The sequence below is a fragment of the Falco naumanni genome, chromosome 3 (assembly GCF_017639655.2).
Source record: "Falco naumanni isolate bFalNau1 chromosome 3, bFalNau1.pat, whole genome shotgun sequence".
Lineage (NCBI taxonomy): Eukaryota > Metazoa > Chordata > Aves > Falconiformes > Falconidae > Falco > Falco naumanni.
In genome coordinates, this window is record NC_054056.1 from 109,688,616 (window position 1) to 109,703,601 (window position 14,986).

Below are 14,986 nucleotides of genomic sequence, written 5' to 3' on the forward strand. Positions count from 1 at the left end.
AGAGCTGATAAACAGATAAATCATGATTTATTTAAGGGAGCTCAGAAGTAGCTCCATAGAACAAGCTACTAAACCTTGTTCCTCAGAAGGGTTACAGGCTTGGAAAACAACTAAATATACATACTTAATTAATCTATTGCTATCAATCAATAAATATCAAACTTTCTGACATGAACTACCATACTTCATATATACATCTAACATATGTATTCATTAAGAGTGTATGTGAAACAGTGAGGAAAAGTAACTGCATTTCTCTTAACTAAACAAAAGGAGCTTTTATTTTTTTAATTAGTTTCTTCTCATGTGATCTGATCATTAGCTTTAGCTTTTAATGTGAAGTTGTCAAATGAGAATTTGGGGCAGAAGTCAAAGGAAAACTAGTTATACACACAGGGTAGAAGCTCATAACACAGGAGCACAAGAAGTTTGATCCACTCACATCAGCAGACATAGCAGTACTACCACCTGATGGGCAAAACGTGCTAAATTGTAACTTTTCAGGTTTTCTTTCTCATAGAAAACATTTTATTTTTTCAATTTTCCCATGTTGGATGTCTAAAATGACTATGCTACCAGACAGCCATCCCAATTAAAAATCCAGACTACAGCAATACAAAATATTTTTCTATACAGCCCTGTTTTTCTCAGGGTTATGTAATTATCAATAGTATAGTTGGAATTAATCTTCTTTATTTAACAAAATACATTTGTATTACAAAAACACAAAACTGGGAAAATGTTGTAAAATTTTTGGTGAAGAATATTTAATACTCGTGCAATCCAAACAATCATTCAACCATGGTCATCAGTCAACAACCTATACATAACAAAACCTCCATTTTATATGAGAAAAACACTGATGCCTGCACAGTATCAAAGCTTGTTATGGTCAATTAAATGACTCCAAAAAGACAGTTCTATTGCTTAGAACACTTATACAAATAAATAAAGGCTCTCGCATCAGCATTACCTACCCACCAAACAACTTCATTTCATGACAAGATTTTCATTTCTAAGTGTTTAATACAGATACAAAAAACATTCAGATTTTTGTCTCTTACATGAGCCATTGTCTGCTGTAGAAGCTTACGAGCATGGATTTCTTGACCCTGGCCCATGGAAACATAACGTGTCTCTGTCTTCAGTCTTTTTCCTAAAGCAATAATAGAGTCTGTAGGATCAGAGCCCATGGAAAGAAAGCATATGAGAGGAGTACGTGGATCTGACTCTTCCCATGTCTTCTCCAAGTCCAAGATGACTCCCTCTGCATATTTCTCCCCCATAGTGTCAATTATGTATTTTCTTGCCTGTATTAAAAGGGGTAAATTTAACCCATGATGTAATCATTTAATACTGTTTTCTTTACAGCTTAAATACAACCAATAAGTAAACTGAAGAGCAAAGGCTGCTATAAGTTTATATGAGAAACACAAGAATGCCACAAATTTATGTTAACATACCATATTGTCTTTGAAGGCATTATTTCTTACAGCCTTATAACACCAGTAAAAACTTCAAAAATAATTACTCTATTACATATATCTTCATGCATTGTTATATATAATACCTATAATTACAGTATAATAAACATAATAACCCTACTAAACCTTTAGAAGGTTTTTCATGATTTAAAGATGGTTTCTACAGTAGATAGCATAACTTGTAACCTTAAATTCTAGCTTTCCTTTCCAAATGCTAGAGGAATAAAGGAGGAAAGGATGGAAGACATCCTTCAGATGTGTTAGATCTTTCCCACTTTTGTGCTTAAACAAACAACTAATTAATATTGATGAAAATAACTGTCACTAAATAGAAGATCCAGAGGAACAGGTGAAGACCAGCTCTGTTATTCCTTATTTATTTATTTTGAAAATTGTTATATTATTGATCTTTTTTACTAAGAAATAGAAAAGGCTGTTTCAAACAGTCTGAAACTATCTTGTATTCTTTCCCACTACGTTGCTTTTGTCTTAGAGCAATCTTCCCCTTAATACTCTGGGTAACTTTTCAGAGACAAAAGATAATCAGCATTTAGCAAACATCAGTTTTCATAAAACCATCATAAGATGAAAGTGCATCTTCTCCCTATTAACAGAACTGAGGAACTCATTTTGCACAATCCATTTCAGATACATAGCACAATCTGAGAGAATCATTATACAGCACCATTTACCCCTCTATTGATTGCAGTTATACCAATAACTGCTGAGACTCTCTGAATTTGGTCACAATGCCTAACGGTTTGCATGCACAAAATTAATACCACACTTTAATGATGCATTTTGACTTCATTAAATTGCCAACTATTGCTCTTAAATTGTCAGCAATTGCATAATTTTTATTCTTTTGCACTGGAGAAGTATACATAGATTAAAAATAGGTTCCTAGAAGTTTATTTTTCTTAAGAACAGGTCTAACCATTTAATAAACTTTATTTTTATATTTCTCTGCTTTCTAAATAGATGGGTTTATATTAAAAAAATTAAACAGATGTTAATGCAGACTTTTTTTTTTTATTTTTTCCATGCAAGAAAGAGTTCCTCAATTAAATCATTGTCATGTTATGTTTTCACTCAGTAAACTGAGTTCATTAAAAGATTTTACTTCTGCCTAACATGAGGATACTTCTACAATTCCACTGATTAATATCAGCAAGGACAATCAAAAATACCTTCTGCACTGGTAAAGCAGAACTGGATAAACACATACATTTCCAGATGAAATCCTACCTCCATAGTAAAAACATCAGCTACCATTCACTCAGTATGTTGGAATTATTTTGCTACCACTGCCCTTGTAACAAAGGCATAAATTGTCTGAAAAGAATTTCAGAAAACATAATGTAAAGGTCCATTACAAAAATGAGTTTAGCATTAAATAAAGAAATACTGAACTGCAATCATGTAACTATTATTCTAATGACACCTAAATATACTATGTTGGCTATATAAATGTACCTGAGCTATAGTCCTGTCAGGACACCAAGATCTGATAAGAAGAAGGTGTCTGAAGCAGTCCAGGGATTGACCATAGCCACTAGGAACCTGTTCTTCTTCAGGATTATCACTATCAAACCAGATTTTCCACTGTTTCTCTGCTCTGGAAATCTGCAGTTATACCATCAGAGTAAATGACACTAAACAAACAAGTCACATTTCAACTGCAACAAAGTCACAAACTTCTAGTGAGGGTCAGAGACACACAATCCACACACAGTTATTTGTTTATCAATGTTAATACACAGATTTCGTACAGCTATTAAAAAAGAAAGGACAAGCTTTCAGATTTTAAGTACGAAATTGTAGAATGCAACAATGCCCTTAAGTATTCATATTCTGAAAAAATGAGCTACCACTCTGTATTTTCAATTAATGATAGATATAATGGCATAGCAAGGTCAGAACACAGATAGCTAGGCTCAGACATAGCTTTGAGAACCGGAGGTACATATCTTCTCCCCACATGACTGTATAGAATGTGCTCTTCACATATGCCAAATGCTGTTTACTTACTCCATTAGCTACCATACACCTAGTGTCCATTAAGACACTTCAAAGAAGTGTTGAATTTAGTAAGCATCCCTTCCCTCTTACTCCATGTAGCCAGAGAAATATTGGAACTAGCATCATAAAACATAGTGTAAAAAAGTACAAGAGGAATGCAAGTCTAACAACCAGAATACAATTCAAACTGCATTATATAAATTGGATAATAGCAAGTTGTATCCCAATACAAAAGTAGTACAATTATATAGGGTGTGAAACATGCTACTTTCTTCCTATTTTCCTGGGAGTGGGGGTTTATGTCCTTTTATTAAAACAGGTGGCTAGAGAGTTGGGGCCACAACAGCTTCATTCTGTTTTATAAAATAAACCAGTTTCCCACCACATGCTTTGATCAATACCAGATGATCACTGTCAAACAACAGGTTCATTTTAAAAAGCTCTTACTTACTTGATCAAGGATACCTGAAAATTGTTTAAGCTTACTGAGCTCCACCAAGTTCAGCCAAGTCATATCCAGAATCCATTTAGCTGGCTTAGGAGGACAAGCTTTAAGGTCTAGGGAAGCACCACCTGCAAGAAATTAGGATTTAGTTATAACTAGAACTATTAGAGACACCCAAAAGACAAAAAAAAAAAAAAAAAGAAAAAAAGAAAAAACAAAAAAACCCCAACCCCAAAACCTACTTGGAAAATGTAAACTAGATTGTGCAAGACTAGTGCTTATGACTAAGTCTTCCCAGTTTGGAGAAAGACTACTTAATAACTAAGGACAGTCGTGAAGACATTCCTGAGTTAGGTAACAAGCAAAATTTATTTTCAAATCTTTTTTTTCAACTTACTTTAAAACATTATTTTTTAAAATCCATAACAGCTTCCCATAACAAGTTAAACCTATTTTTTTACTGTAAAAGAATAAGCTTGAGTTTATAGAGAAAAAACTGAAGCAGCTTAATTTCAGTGGGGTTTTTGTTGTAGATAATGCAATAACTTTGCCTACATGTACATTTGCCTTCCTCGGTATTCAACTGAAGTTAAAAGAAAGCAAACGCAAAATAAAAAGAAAACACAAGCTAAAAAAATCCATATTTTTAATCATGAGGTTACAGGGGTTTTCTACCTTGTAAAGTCATGCCACCTTTCATGAAGCAGAGTTTGTAGTTTGGTTGGTTTATATTAATATTTGTTTTTATGATCTACCTTAAACTTAATCTTTGTTAACCTGTTTCTCTTTTGAGGATTTACTATTTCTTTGTGCATTGTGCCTGAAAATAAACGCTTGTTTGGAAAAGATATTCTGAAGATTCAACATGGAAAAATTAACAGTTATGATACATAAATAAATGTTGCCTGCAAAATTAAGTATCCTGGAAAGATAATACAAAATGAATCCAAGCTTTCAAGTGAAGATACACAGTGCTTGCATGCAATTAAGACTGAAGGCATGAACTTGTCACATTCAGCTAAAAGCCTGACATTCTTTTGAACTGCTAGCATCACTTTCTGTTCCTATTTGCTTGCTTGCTTCCTGAAGTTACCAAATTAACTGAAAAATGTTTAGTATAATAATTTTTCTAATTTGAACAAATAGCTAGTAGCATTTGAGCAGTAATCATAAACATCAACTGAAAGGATACTTAACAGTTTTCCTTTAAAATTCTCACAATTCTCAAAGCTATATTTATCAATATCCAGTGTGCTGCTATAAATTAGAACTGCCATACAATGTTGTCTGTCACCAGAACAGAATGATAAGTATGTATTCTTTCAATTGACTGGCTTTTCATGTGCAAAAGGAAACGGCAGGTTGTCTAGGAGATACAACTACAGCTACAATAACATATGTGCCCTGCTTAAAATTGTTCTGTAATTCCAACCTTTAATAAGTGTCAGAAATTCTTCATGCTTCACTCTGTTTCTTTGTATATCAATCTTCAATGTAAGTAATAATGTGAAAAGAAACTTGTGCTCTTCATAGAGTCCTCGGGCAGCATATTTGAATACTTCATATGTCATATGTTCAATAATGTTAGTAATCCTCTTGCTAGTTATAGGGCTTTTGCTAGACCTGTTGGAAGAAAGGTCTGCAGTTGAAACACCAGTTTGAATAGGCTTTATTGAAGGGAATACCACGTAAAAGACCAAAAGCCATAGTTCAGAACTTTCAAAACATGAAAAAATAATTGATCACAAACACAGAATAGCAGACAGCAATCTAGCAACAACTTTCAGATTAAAGAAGCAACAAAAAAATTCCTTTCTAATCAAGCCTGTCTGCATAGCTGTAAATCAACACAGTATAATGGTTTTTAATCACCCATTGCCTAATTTTTAAAGACTGGAGGTACATTTCAAAGTTCTTTGCCTTGGTAACTAACAGACAAAGGCTTATGAATATTTAAACTGACAACTCTTGTCAAGTCTGTAACAGGCAACACTGTTCTTTCTTACATTACTTACAACAAATATTTACTGTACTACAACCACCTCCAGGACTGGATAAATACAAATGATATTTATTGTTATCTAAATTACCTGGCTAGGGAGAGATCAAAAAGCCCCAAAAACTGTCGAAGCGAAGTCTGATACATCACATTGACCGTGCTCATCTCAGTAATAAGGAAGTATAAGATGCTACCTCGAGTTGCAACTGAAGGACAGGAAACAAGACTGTGTTCAAAGTAGAAATGCAAAGCAGGAAACTTTAACTCTCTACAACAATAGTGAGTTTAACACTAATGCTAACTGAAGATGCTTGAGTTGCCTCCATTGTTTACTAACCAGAAAAATAATTAAAACCTTAATTTGATCCTTATTTATACATCAGGGGGAAAAAAATCTTTTCTGTAGTTAATGCATACTATGTAAAGTTCCATTTGCAAATATGAGCATATTTGGAGATCATCTGGATAGTATACTGCAATATTTAGATCATCAGTAGAACATATAAAAAGTAAGATGTTTTTTCTTTTTAAAAACAAAGATATTGTTTGAGTATCCAAATTTTACAGATTTGACAGGAGTCATATAAAAGCCAAATTAACTCTATTGATTTAACTTGCCCAGCACTGATTTAACTTACTTTCAGCAGTCATTTAGTTTTAAATACAAAGGTTTTACAAAATCTACGATGATTCTGGTACACTAACTGTACCATTTTACACATTTTCTAAAATGCAGGTATAACAATTCCAGAGAGCTTTTTTTTCATTTCCACTTTGTTCATGTCTTCACCTGTCAAGTTAAAAGCCAAAAGACTGATGAAATGGTGCTGAGTATAACAACTTAGGGATCTATAACATAAGATAAACAAAGGATTCAGCCAAACAGATACAAAAAGCATTTAGAATTATAATGGGCCCCAAAAAGAATGTCAACATGTTGAACTAAAACACAGTTACCTAAATACCCTCATAACTGGTCTCATTGACAGCCCATAAAAAGCATCAACATTTTGTGAGCTAAGGAAGAACAACCAAGACCTCCCAAGTTCCTTGCCCACTAGACTAGATGGACTAGTACACTTGTATATAGAGCAATGGGAACTCCAGGGAGAGAATACATCGTTCCATTTCAGAAATTCCACATGAAGCATAACATTGACTATTTTCTCCACCATAACTCAGTATGACATTTCCTAGATACATTTTACTTACAGGAAAACACAGATCCTTTCCACCCATTATGGTCTTCCTGATCTCATCCTACCATTTCTCCTACTTTAAGTATTACTGTTTTAACCATACACTCACTTGTCTTTCATCACTACCTTCACTCACCAGGTCTATACTCTTCACGGGCTGAGTTGATCTGTACTTCAGTCTCAGCAGAAGTTTGTAGTTTCTGTGTTACCTCCTCAGCAGTCTTCTTAGTGTTATTCAATACAATTATTAAACTCTCATCATCTACCAGAGAAGTTTTAGTGCTTGTAAGTCGGAACAAAAGGTTATCTTCTAGGTCTTTAATCCTTCTTTTGTTCATAGTCACAACTTCAATAAGATCTGTTCTTTCTTTCTCTAATTCCTGTTGAAATGCATGGTAATATTTGGAAAACAGAAGAAAATAAAAACTAAAAACAAAATGAAACAAGCAATTTCATTTTAAAAGTACTGATCCTACTAAAACAGTGTAGGTCAAGAGAAACTGTACTAATTCAGGGAAAGAAGTCCAGTGATATTTCTGACAGCAGGTCTGTTGCCAGGTTTCTGAACCTGCCACAAATATGCATTAATAAATCATTTCAACAAATACAATGGAGCATGCTCATATCGTGCCTTAATAGAATTAGAAAATCAAAATAGTAATTGTTTTTCTTCTTTTTCTGTTTCAGACAAAGAGAAGTGCAGACACCTTTCCAGGCATAGGATTTTATTTCACTCCATCTAATGATATCCTCATTTATGCCCTGTTTTCCAATCACCATGCTGAAAATACAGTTGTAGTAATGATGAGCATCCTTAGTCAACAAAACAAACATCAAATATTTCAAGAAAAGCATCTAAAAATACTCCTCCATCAAACAGGGATAACTTCAGTCTCTCACTAAAATGCTTCATGGATTAAGAAAAGAAAGCATGTAGAACTCAAACTGAGTTGCATCACTAGAAGTATTTAGTCGATTACATTTAGTAGTACAAGCTGGGTGGTTTATATACCCTCTTTGTTTTCCAGTGGTCATATATAAAAGATGGATACATGTTGATTAACAGCTTTAGATTAACAGAGAATAAAAAACAAAACTCTGTTTAAAATGTCTAGAAAAATATGTTCTTCATAGATGAAAGGCCTTTTAGTTCATTTGCAAACTACTTTTAAAATTAAACTTTAAAAAGTTATTATGAATGAATCCCTCAGAGATAAAAATACTCCACTGAAACAATACAAAATGTTTCAATATAGTGAAGTAAAAAAGGGAGAGGATGAGTTGAGCATCTTTCGTAAGATAAGGATAATATGAATCTTATGAATCAACAAGTGAGCCAGTTGGTAGAAATATTAGCTATGTTTTCAGAAGTACTCCTTCACTGTTCACAAAGGTCTGGTGGATAGTTTAAACAACCTCTCCAAAGCTGGAAGCTGTGTGTTCACTTCACCTTTGCCAAGTCCACTTTATAACTGCAGACAGGCTGATACTATTCCAAAAGAACCAGGACAACGCTAAGGAATACATGGTCCCTCATAGAGCAGTAGATACATTATGAACCCAAGACCTTAGCAAGCCTTAAGGAAAGGTTTTACTCCCCCATTTGAGTAGACTTCGTTTATATAGGTTTGCAACACTGTTACGCCTTTTTAGATTTTTGTTTAATTGTTTTCCCACATTCTAAACTTGTGGCCTTCTTGTTCTTACATTCTGCTAACATTCCATAGTATTTCAAGCATTTAGCTCTTGTAAAGAAAGTCCTTTTATCTTAAAAAGGAAATAAAAAAAAAAAACCCAAGAAAAATCATCTTTATCTCGTTATCAGGTTTAGGTTCTTTCCTTGTCACTGTGCAAAAGGCATAATGAAAGATCATAATCAGGTAGAAAAGATTTATTGGGACTTCACAGAATACCGTAAATGTCACATAACTTAGAAGATGTTCATATAGATTCCAAAGATTCTGAAAAAAACTGATGAAGAATACAAGAAAACTACCATTAACATCATTTCAATCAACTGGTGCCTAGTGGAACTAAAGAAAACCAGGTAGCAATTATGAAGCAAGACAAGCATTATGTAAGTTTGATGAAGCAGAAACAATTTTTAGAAGTACGGCATTAAAATAATGTTAGCATCCAATTAAATATGAGCCAAACTAAGTCTCATGTTTTTCTGGGTGCAATTAAAGAGGTTAAACATATTTTAGAGTGCAACACATTTTAAAAACAGAAAGCTGAGTTTTCCTGACAAAAAGAGCCTGAGAAACAAGTTGGAACTCAAGCAAGTGAAGTAACCTTAGACAAAAGCCTAAGTGAAAAATCTATCTATTAAGCTTTTAAAATACTTTTTGCAGATCAGGAAGGGTACACAAAAGTTTTCTGCATGTCTTCAAAAATTTCCAGTCATAACACCAAGGATGCAAAAAAACTAAGGCAAGTTACCATATGCATAAATTCAAGAAACCTGCACCAAAGAGGCTATTTTGAATCCAGCTTTATGGAATTGCTTTCACAACCTGAAGTCATTTTACAGGCTGTACCAAAGAATGCTAGAACTTGTTAATATTCATAAAATATAAAAGCTGCCACATAGCTTATATCATTATGTCACAAAATGATTTGCAAGTGCAAGAATTTGCACCAACTGTTCCTCACAAAACTTGAGTCTTTTTACACGAAAAATCTTGAAATATGAATTTGAAAATTCAAAAAGCCATAAATAGTTCTTGTATATTGTAACTCTACTACTAATCTGGCTATATTTCTATGACAACAAATAAGCAAGTTTTTTGTCAAATTTTGTAACAGCCAATGTATCAAAACAACCATATCATTAAACCAGTCTAAGTTATACTACATTTGGACATATATCAAATCTCTCAGATCCAACTATTCCAAGAAACAGAGCAGAATTATTTTTATGCAGATACACCAGCTACCCTTCACCTTCTTATACTTGGCTCACATCTCACAAATTGCTTTAAGTTTTTGGTGGAAAAGAAGAAATCAGTACCAGTATTCTCATCAGTAATCAATCAATTCTTTGAAATGTATGCTGCACAGATTCTACCAATGGTCATTCCATACAACACAGAAATGGAAAGTCAGACTTTGCAGAATCTTTAAATGATGTGCTATAAACCCTCCCTTTTTTCACTGTATGTCTAAATCTCATTTGGAGTGCAGAACCATACTAGAGATAGTGGAATGGCAAGGATATAAATGTATATACAAACCTAACTACAGATAAATAATCTTTTCTCTTTTGGGGGCAGAAATTCCACACATATATTCTAACACTGGATATCACCAAGCAGTCATACTGCTCAAATCATTTGGCAAACTGTCTCACAGTTAGGTAATTCCACCTCCTCACTAGCAAAGGCTACAAGCAGGTAGCAAGAATCCAGACACTTAGGAGGGAAATCCCCATAATCCCAAAAGTTCATAATTAGATATCATAGGAAAAAATGTTTTGGAATGGTGGGATATTTCCGAATTGACTCTTTAGCAAATCTTGTGCAAAAACAGAGGATAAGCAAACTGAAAAGTGTTAAGTGTATTCTACCAATCCTTCTGCCTGTCAAGTGGTCCACTTGTCATTCATCTGAAAGAACTGTCCCCAGATGGTCACAAAGCAAGTGGTAGTGAGTACACCACTCTGAGAAGCCGGTCCAGAGAGCACAGTATGTCCACACATTAGACATTCCCAGTTAGTGTCAAAGATACCATAAAAATAGTAGAATCATTTTAGTTTGGAAGGCACCTCTAGAAATGAACTAGCCCAACTCCCAGCTCAAAGCAGGTTTAAACAGGTCGGTTGCTCAGAGCCATTTCCAGTTGAGTCTTGAACGCCTCCAAGAATGGAGATTCCACAACGTCCCTGGGTAATCTGTTCCTATTTTTGACCACTCACAATGTAATTATTTTTTCCCTAATATCTAATCAGGATTTCCCATGTTCTATCCTGCATCCATTGCTTCTCAGTTTATTGCTCTGCACCTCTGAGAAAAATTAAGCTCCTATCTTTCTGTGTCCTCCAAGCAGGCATACAGCAACTGCAATGACTGGAGGAATCTGCTGATAAAATTACCATCACCTTTCAGGAATGTACTGTATTGCAGGACCCAGACGTGAAGTCTGGCATAAGACTTTGTGAATATACACATCACAGTGTGTTTCAGAGAGACAGTGATGATTCCATTACACAGCGGATTGGCAAGCTGTCGCTGGTTGAAGCAAGGCTGATGGTGCAATGAACCTGCTTGATAAAACATAAGCCTTCATAGAATGAGTATGATTTCTCTCATGAGATCCATGGGCTGATCAGGAATGAAATGCAACTGCTTAACATTGACAAGATGACTGGGGCCATTAAGGAGGAATGTCTTACATTGGGGGGAGGTGGGGGACGGGGACAGGAGGACCTCAACAGATGCCAAAATAAGGGAACACATGCATCTCTAGTGAAGGTAAACTGAAATATTGCCAAAATCTTAGTAAATACACAGTTTAGATGCATAGTGCCTCATTTGACTTCAACATTGCCTGACCTCATAGTTACACAGATTAGGTGTGCAATAGTTCAAGATACCAGCCAGCCTCCCTCCAGAACTGCTAGTGGCATGTTTATTGGGACTGGCATCCTGAACTTGGACTTCCTCAACTAATACATCTGCAATGTCAAAATAGGTAATTAGTCCTCTTCCCCTTGAAGCAAGAAATTAACACAGTCTGAATCCTTTGCACCAGGTTACGTTGCCATGAGCTCCACAGTGTGAAAACAGAAGAACATCAGTTTTTATTCCAGGTCCTTTTCCTTTTCAAATGCCATTCTTATGAGGTTGTAAGGCAGGAAAAATAAGGTGAGTATGGTACAGTTGCAACAATAAGGACAAATAGAAACTTCCACATGAACGAGTCAATTTCTTCTGTGCCAGCTTTTAAACCATCATAAATAGGTTATATTAAGACTAATCACAATAAAGAGAGACAGAAAGTTAAGCTGCAATATGGCAATAGAAAGCAATAAATTAAAATCAAAGTAAAACCTTCTACAGGTAAAGATAAGATGTATAGCCAGGAAAAAGATAACAATTCTTTTACCTGTTTCTCTGTGAGAATGACTCTGCCTAAGAGTTGATTTTCAAGACCCTTCATGGTCACAGTAAAGTCAATGATGGAGGTTCGAGCACTAATTTCAGGAGAGTAACCTGGATTTGGCAGTTTTGTAGTAATGTAAAGCCTGAAGCCATCCATAACATCTACTTCCTTATCACCAACCTTCACCTTCAGAAAAGTATTAAAAAGAAGTCTTGAGAGATCAAAAAACAGTACACACTTTCACATACTGTATGTAGAAACAAAAATTATATTTTTCTGTTCCAAGGTGTAAATATCCAGTCTGATACAAAGAATTCATTGAGAATACCCATGGAACACTTTAAATAACTCACAAGTTATTTCAATTTTTAAAAATTGTCATAAGCAATGAGATAAGGAACTCTATAGGTTAACTATTTGTGATCTTAAGCTCTACTTCTTTTTGGTATTAGCATTACTCAAATTTAAATACAAAACTAATCTTTTATAGTCATATACTTATTAGGAGCTACTTTGTTGAGGGCAAGGTGGGGAATGTTTCCACTTGTTGGCTTACTTGTTTTATTTTTACCTTGTTGGCTGAACCTGTTTTAATGAAGTTTCTTTCCAAAACATTATCAAGTGCTGGGTCAAGTTCTTCTCCAACATCTTCTATTAAAAGAGGTCTTCCCAAATAAAGGCTGTCTTCTAAATGATTTCTAAAGTACTTGTGATTCAAAGAAGTGATCTAAAAATACAATCATGGACTAATATATTATGTTATGCCCAGTTATCAAGCTTTTTGTTGGTTTTATAATTATAAATTATTTCGTTTTATTTAAATTACTGACAAAAATAATGATCCTATGGTTAGACTAGGATTAAGGCAAAGATTGTGACCACAAGAAGAAGCAGCATTGGTGTACCATATTCTCAGATCTAATTGAACGCAAACTTACTTTTTTTTAACTACAAAAGTAGAAGCACAACAGCGCTGAGAACTTGAAGTTTTGATTCTATGAGTGCAACTAGACCAGAAATTCACAGGAACCTTTTATCTCCGTCAATATTATCTTGGATAACATCCCCCAGTCAAACTGCAAGATGGTCAGTTCCAAGATTAGGGCTTTTTTGTTTCTTTTTTTCCCCTCTTGAATATTAGAGGGTTATATTGAACAAGCCATTAGTCTTTGCTTTAAAAAGTAGTCCTCGGTACAACTGTGATTCAGTTTAATTTTTTCATAACTCCATAGTCAAGGCCTAATAATAATTTTTTAACTAGTTAGGCAACCATTAAACAGTTCACACTGAGTTAACAATCAACATGAATGAAAGTAGTTTCCTAGTAATACTCTCAGAGTCACTCTACTATCAACCTTCAAGCTCCACTTCATCTTTTTCAGGGATATCTTTTTTAAAAAATGCTTTACTGGTGTAATCATAATTGTAGCAAGTAAGGATTTTCTCATATTTTCCTGTTTGCATTGAATTGGTGTATCTCGCCTCAGACTGCATGTTGTTGCAACAGTGTCTTCCCTGTATATTTTCAGAATATTTAGCACTTGACATCCATGCTAAGAACACAAATTATCAATAATTTCTGATTAAAAGATGATAAAAACATTATGCTGTTCATCTTCATTTTTAAACATTTATACGAATCTGTACTAACCACTTATTTGGAGTTTTTTTCTAACACATAGTATTATGCAAACACACTTTAGCCTTTATCAGACATTACCCATCCATCTTATTTTCCAACAGTTTATGTTTCATTACAATAAATTAATAAAATAAATCAAGTCACTGGTACTAATAAGCTTCAAAGGTACATTTTTGTATCTAGCCAAATCTCAAATCTACCAAAATATATCTGAGATGTCCTTTATATCCAGACTAGGCATTTTATATAAAAAACATTGGCTAAGTATTATTTGAATCACTGAATTGTGAAGTTTTGTAAGCTAAGAGTTTCTAGGGATAATGAAAGCACCAACATTGCTATTACCTGAAGTTCATTTCTGCCTTCCTTACTTTTAATCCAAATTTTACCCTGTGTCTGTGGATCGATTAATAAAGGATAACGAGATGCTTTAGTGACAATAATTCCATTCTGTATGGATAAGTCATCGTTTGGTAACCCTTGTAGGTTCCATTCACTGATAGTTGGAGCATCAGTCAACATTTCTATGAGGTTCAGGTTGTTACCAAAGGGGATTTTCCGGCTTTTCATTTCATTTTGCCAGTCACTTAATAGCAGACTGCGGAACTCTTCGTTAAAAGGACCAGAATAGGACAGAAAAGCTGTAGCCAGGAGTACATCACCTTAAAGAAAAAAAAGCAAAAAAGAGAAAACAAAATGTTAGAACTTCATAAATTCTATTCATGAATGAGCTGCTTCCTTCTCTAGTTGCTATAATGTTTGGCTGGTAATTGAAGAGCACACTATGACCCATAAAGGAGACAAATCAGTCTTTTTCCTAAGGCTCATTATATAGCAAGACAACACGACATTTCAACAGATGCCATGTTTACTTTATCCTTACAAAGCAACTGTAGGAAGCAAGAGATGGGCATCTGGCAGCAAGCCAAGGTCAAACCAACACACACACACACACATCACTATTCCAAACACCAGATCCTGCACAAGCAAAGCATGGCAGAAAAAAATTACTCATAAACTTCCAATTCCATCATTTCCTTGCACAATCATGAGAACAAGCTTAAACAATATTTTGTGGGGAGAAAAGAACCT

The 14,986-nt window shown here is 34.5% G+C and overlaps 1 protein-coding gene across 1 annotated transcript in view; it reads right to left on the bottom strand.

Moving 5' to 3' along the window:
* The window catches only part of DNAH5 (dynein axonemal heavy chain 5), a 122,114-nt gene that overhangs the window by 11,921 nt on the left and 95,207 nt on the right, over positions 1 to 14,986 (bottom strand). The window contains 9 exon segments of the mRNA XM_040588837.1: positions 1,065 to 1,310; positions 2,961 to 3,110; positions 3,958 to 4,079; positions 5,384 to 5,574; positions 6,042 to 6,156; positions 7,286 to 7,529; positions 12,256 to 12,438; positions 12,824 to 12,979; positions 14,240 to 14,556. Of these exon segments, the coding sequence (XP_040444771.1) occupies positions 1,065 to 1,310; positions 2,961 to 3,110; positions 3,958 to 4,079; positions 5,384 to 5,574; positions 6,042 to 6,156; positions 7,286 to 7,529; positions 12,256 to 12,438; positions 12,824 to 12,979; positions 14,240 to 14,556 (1,724 nt within the window).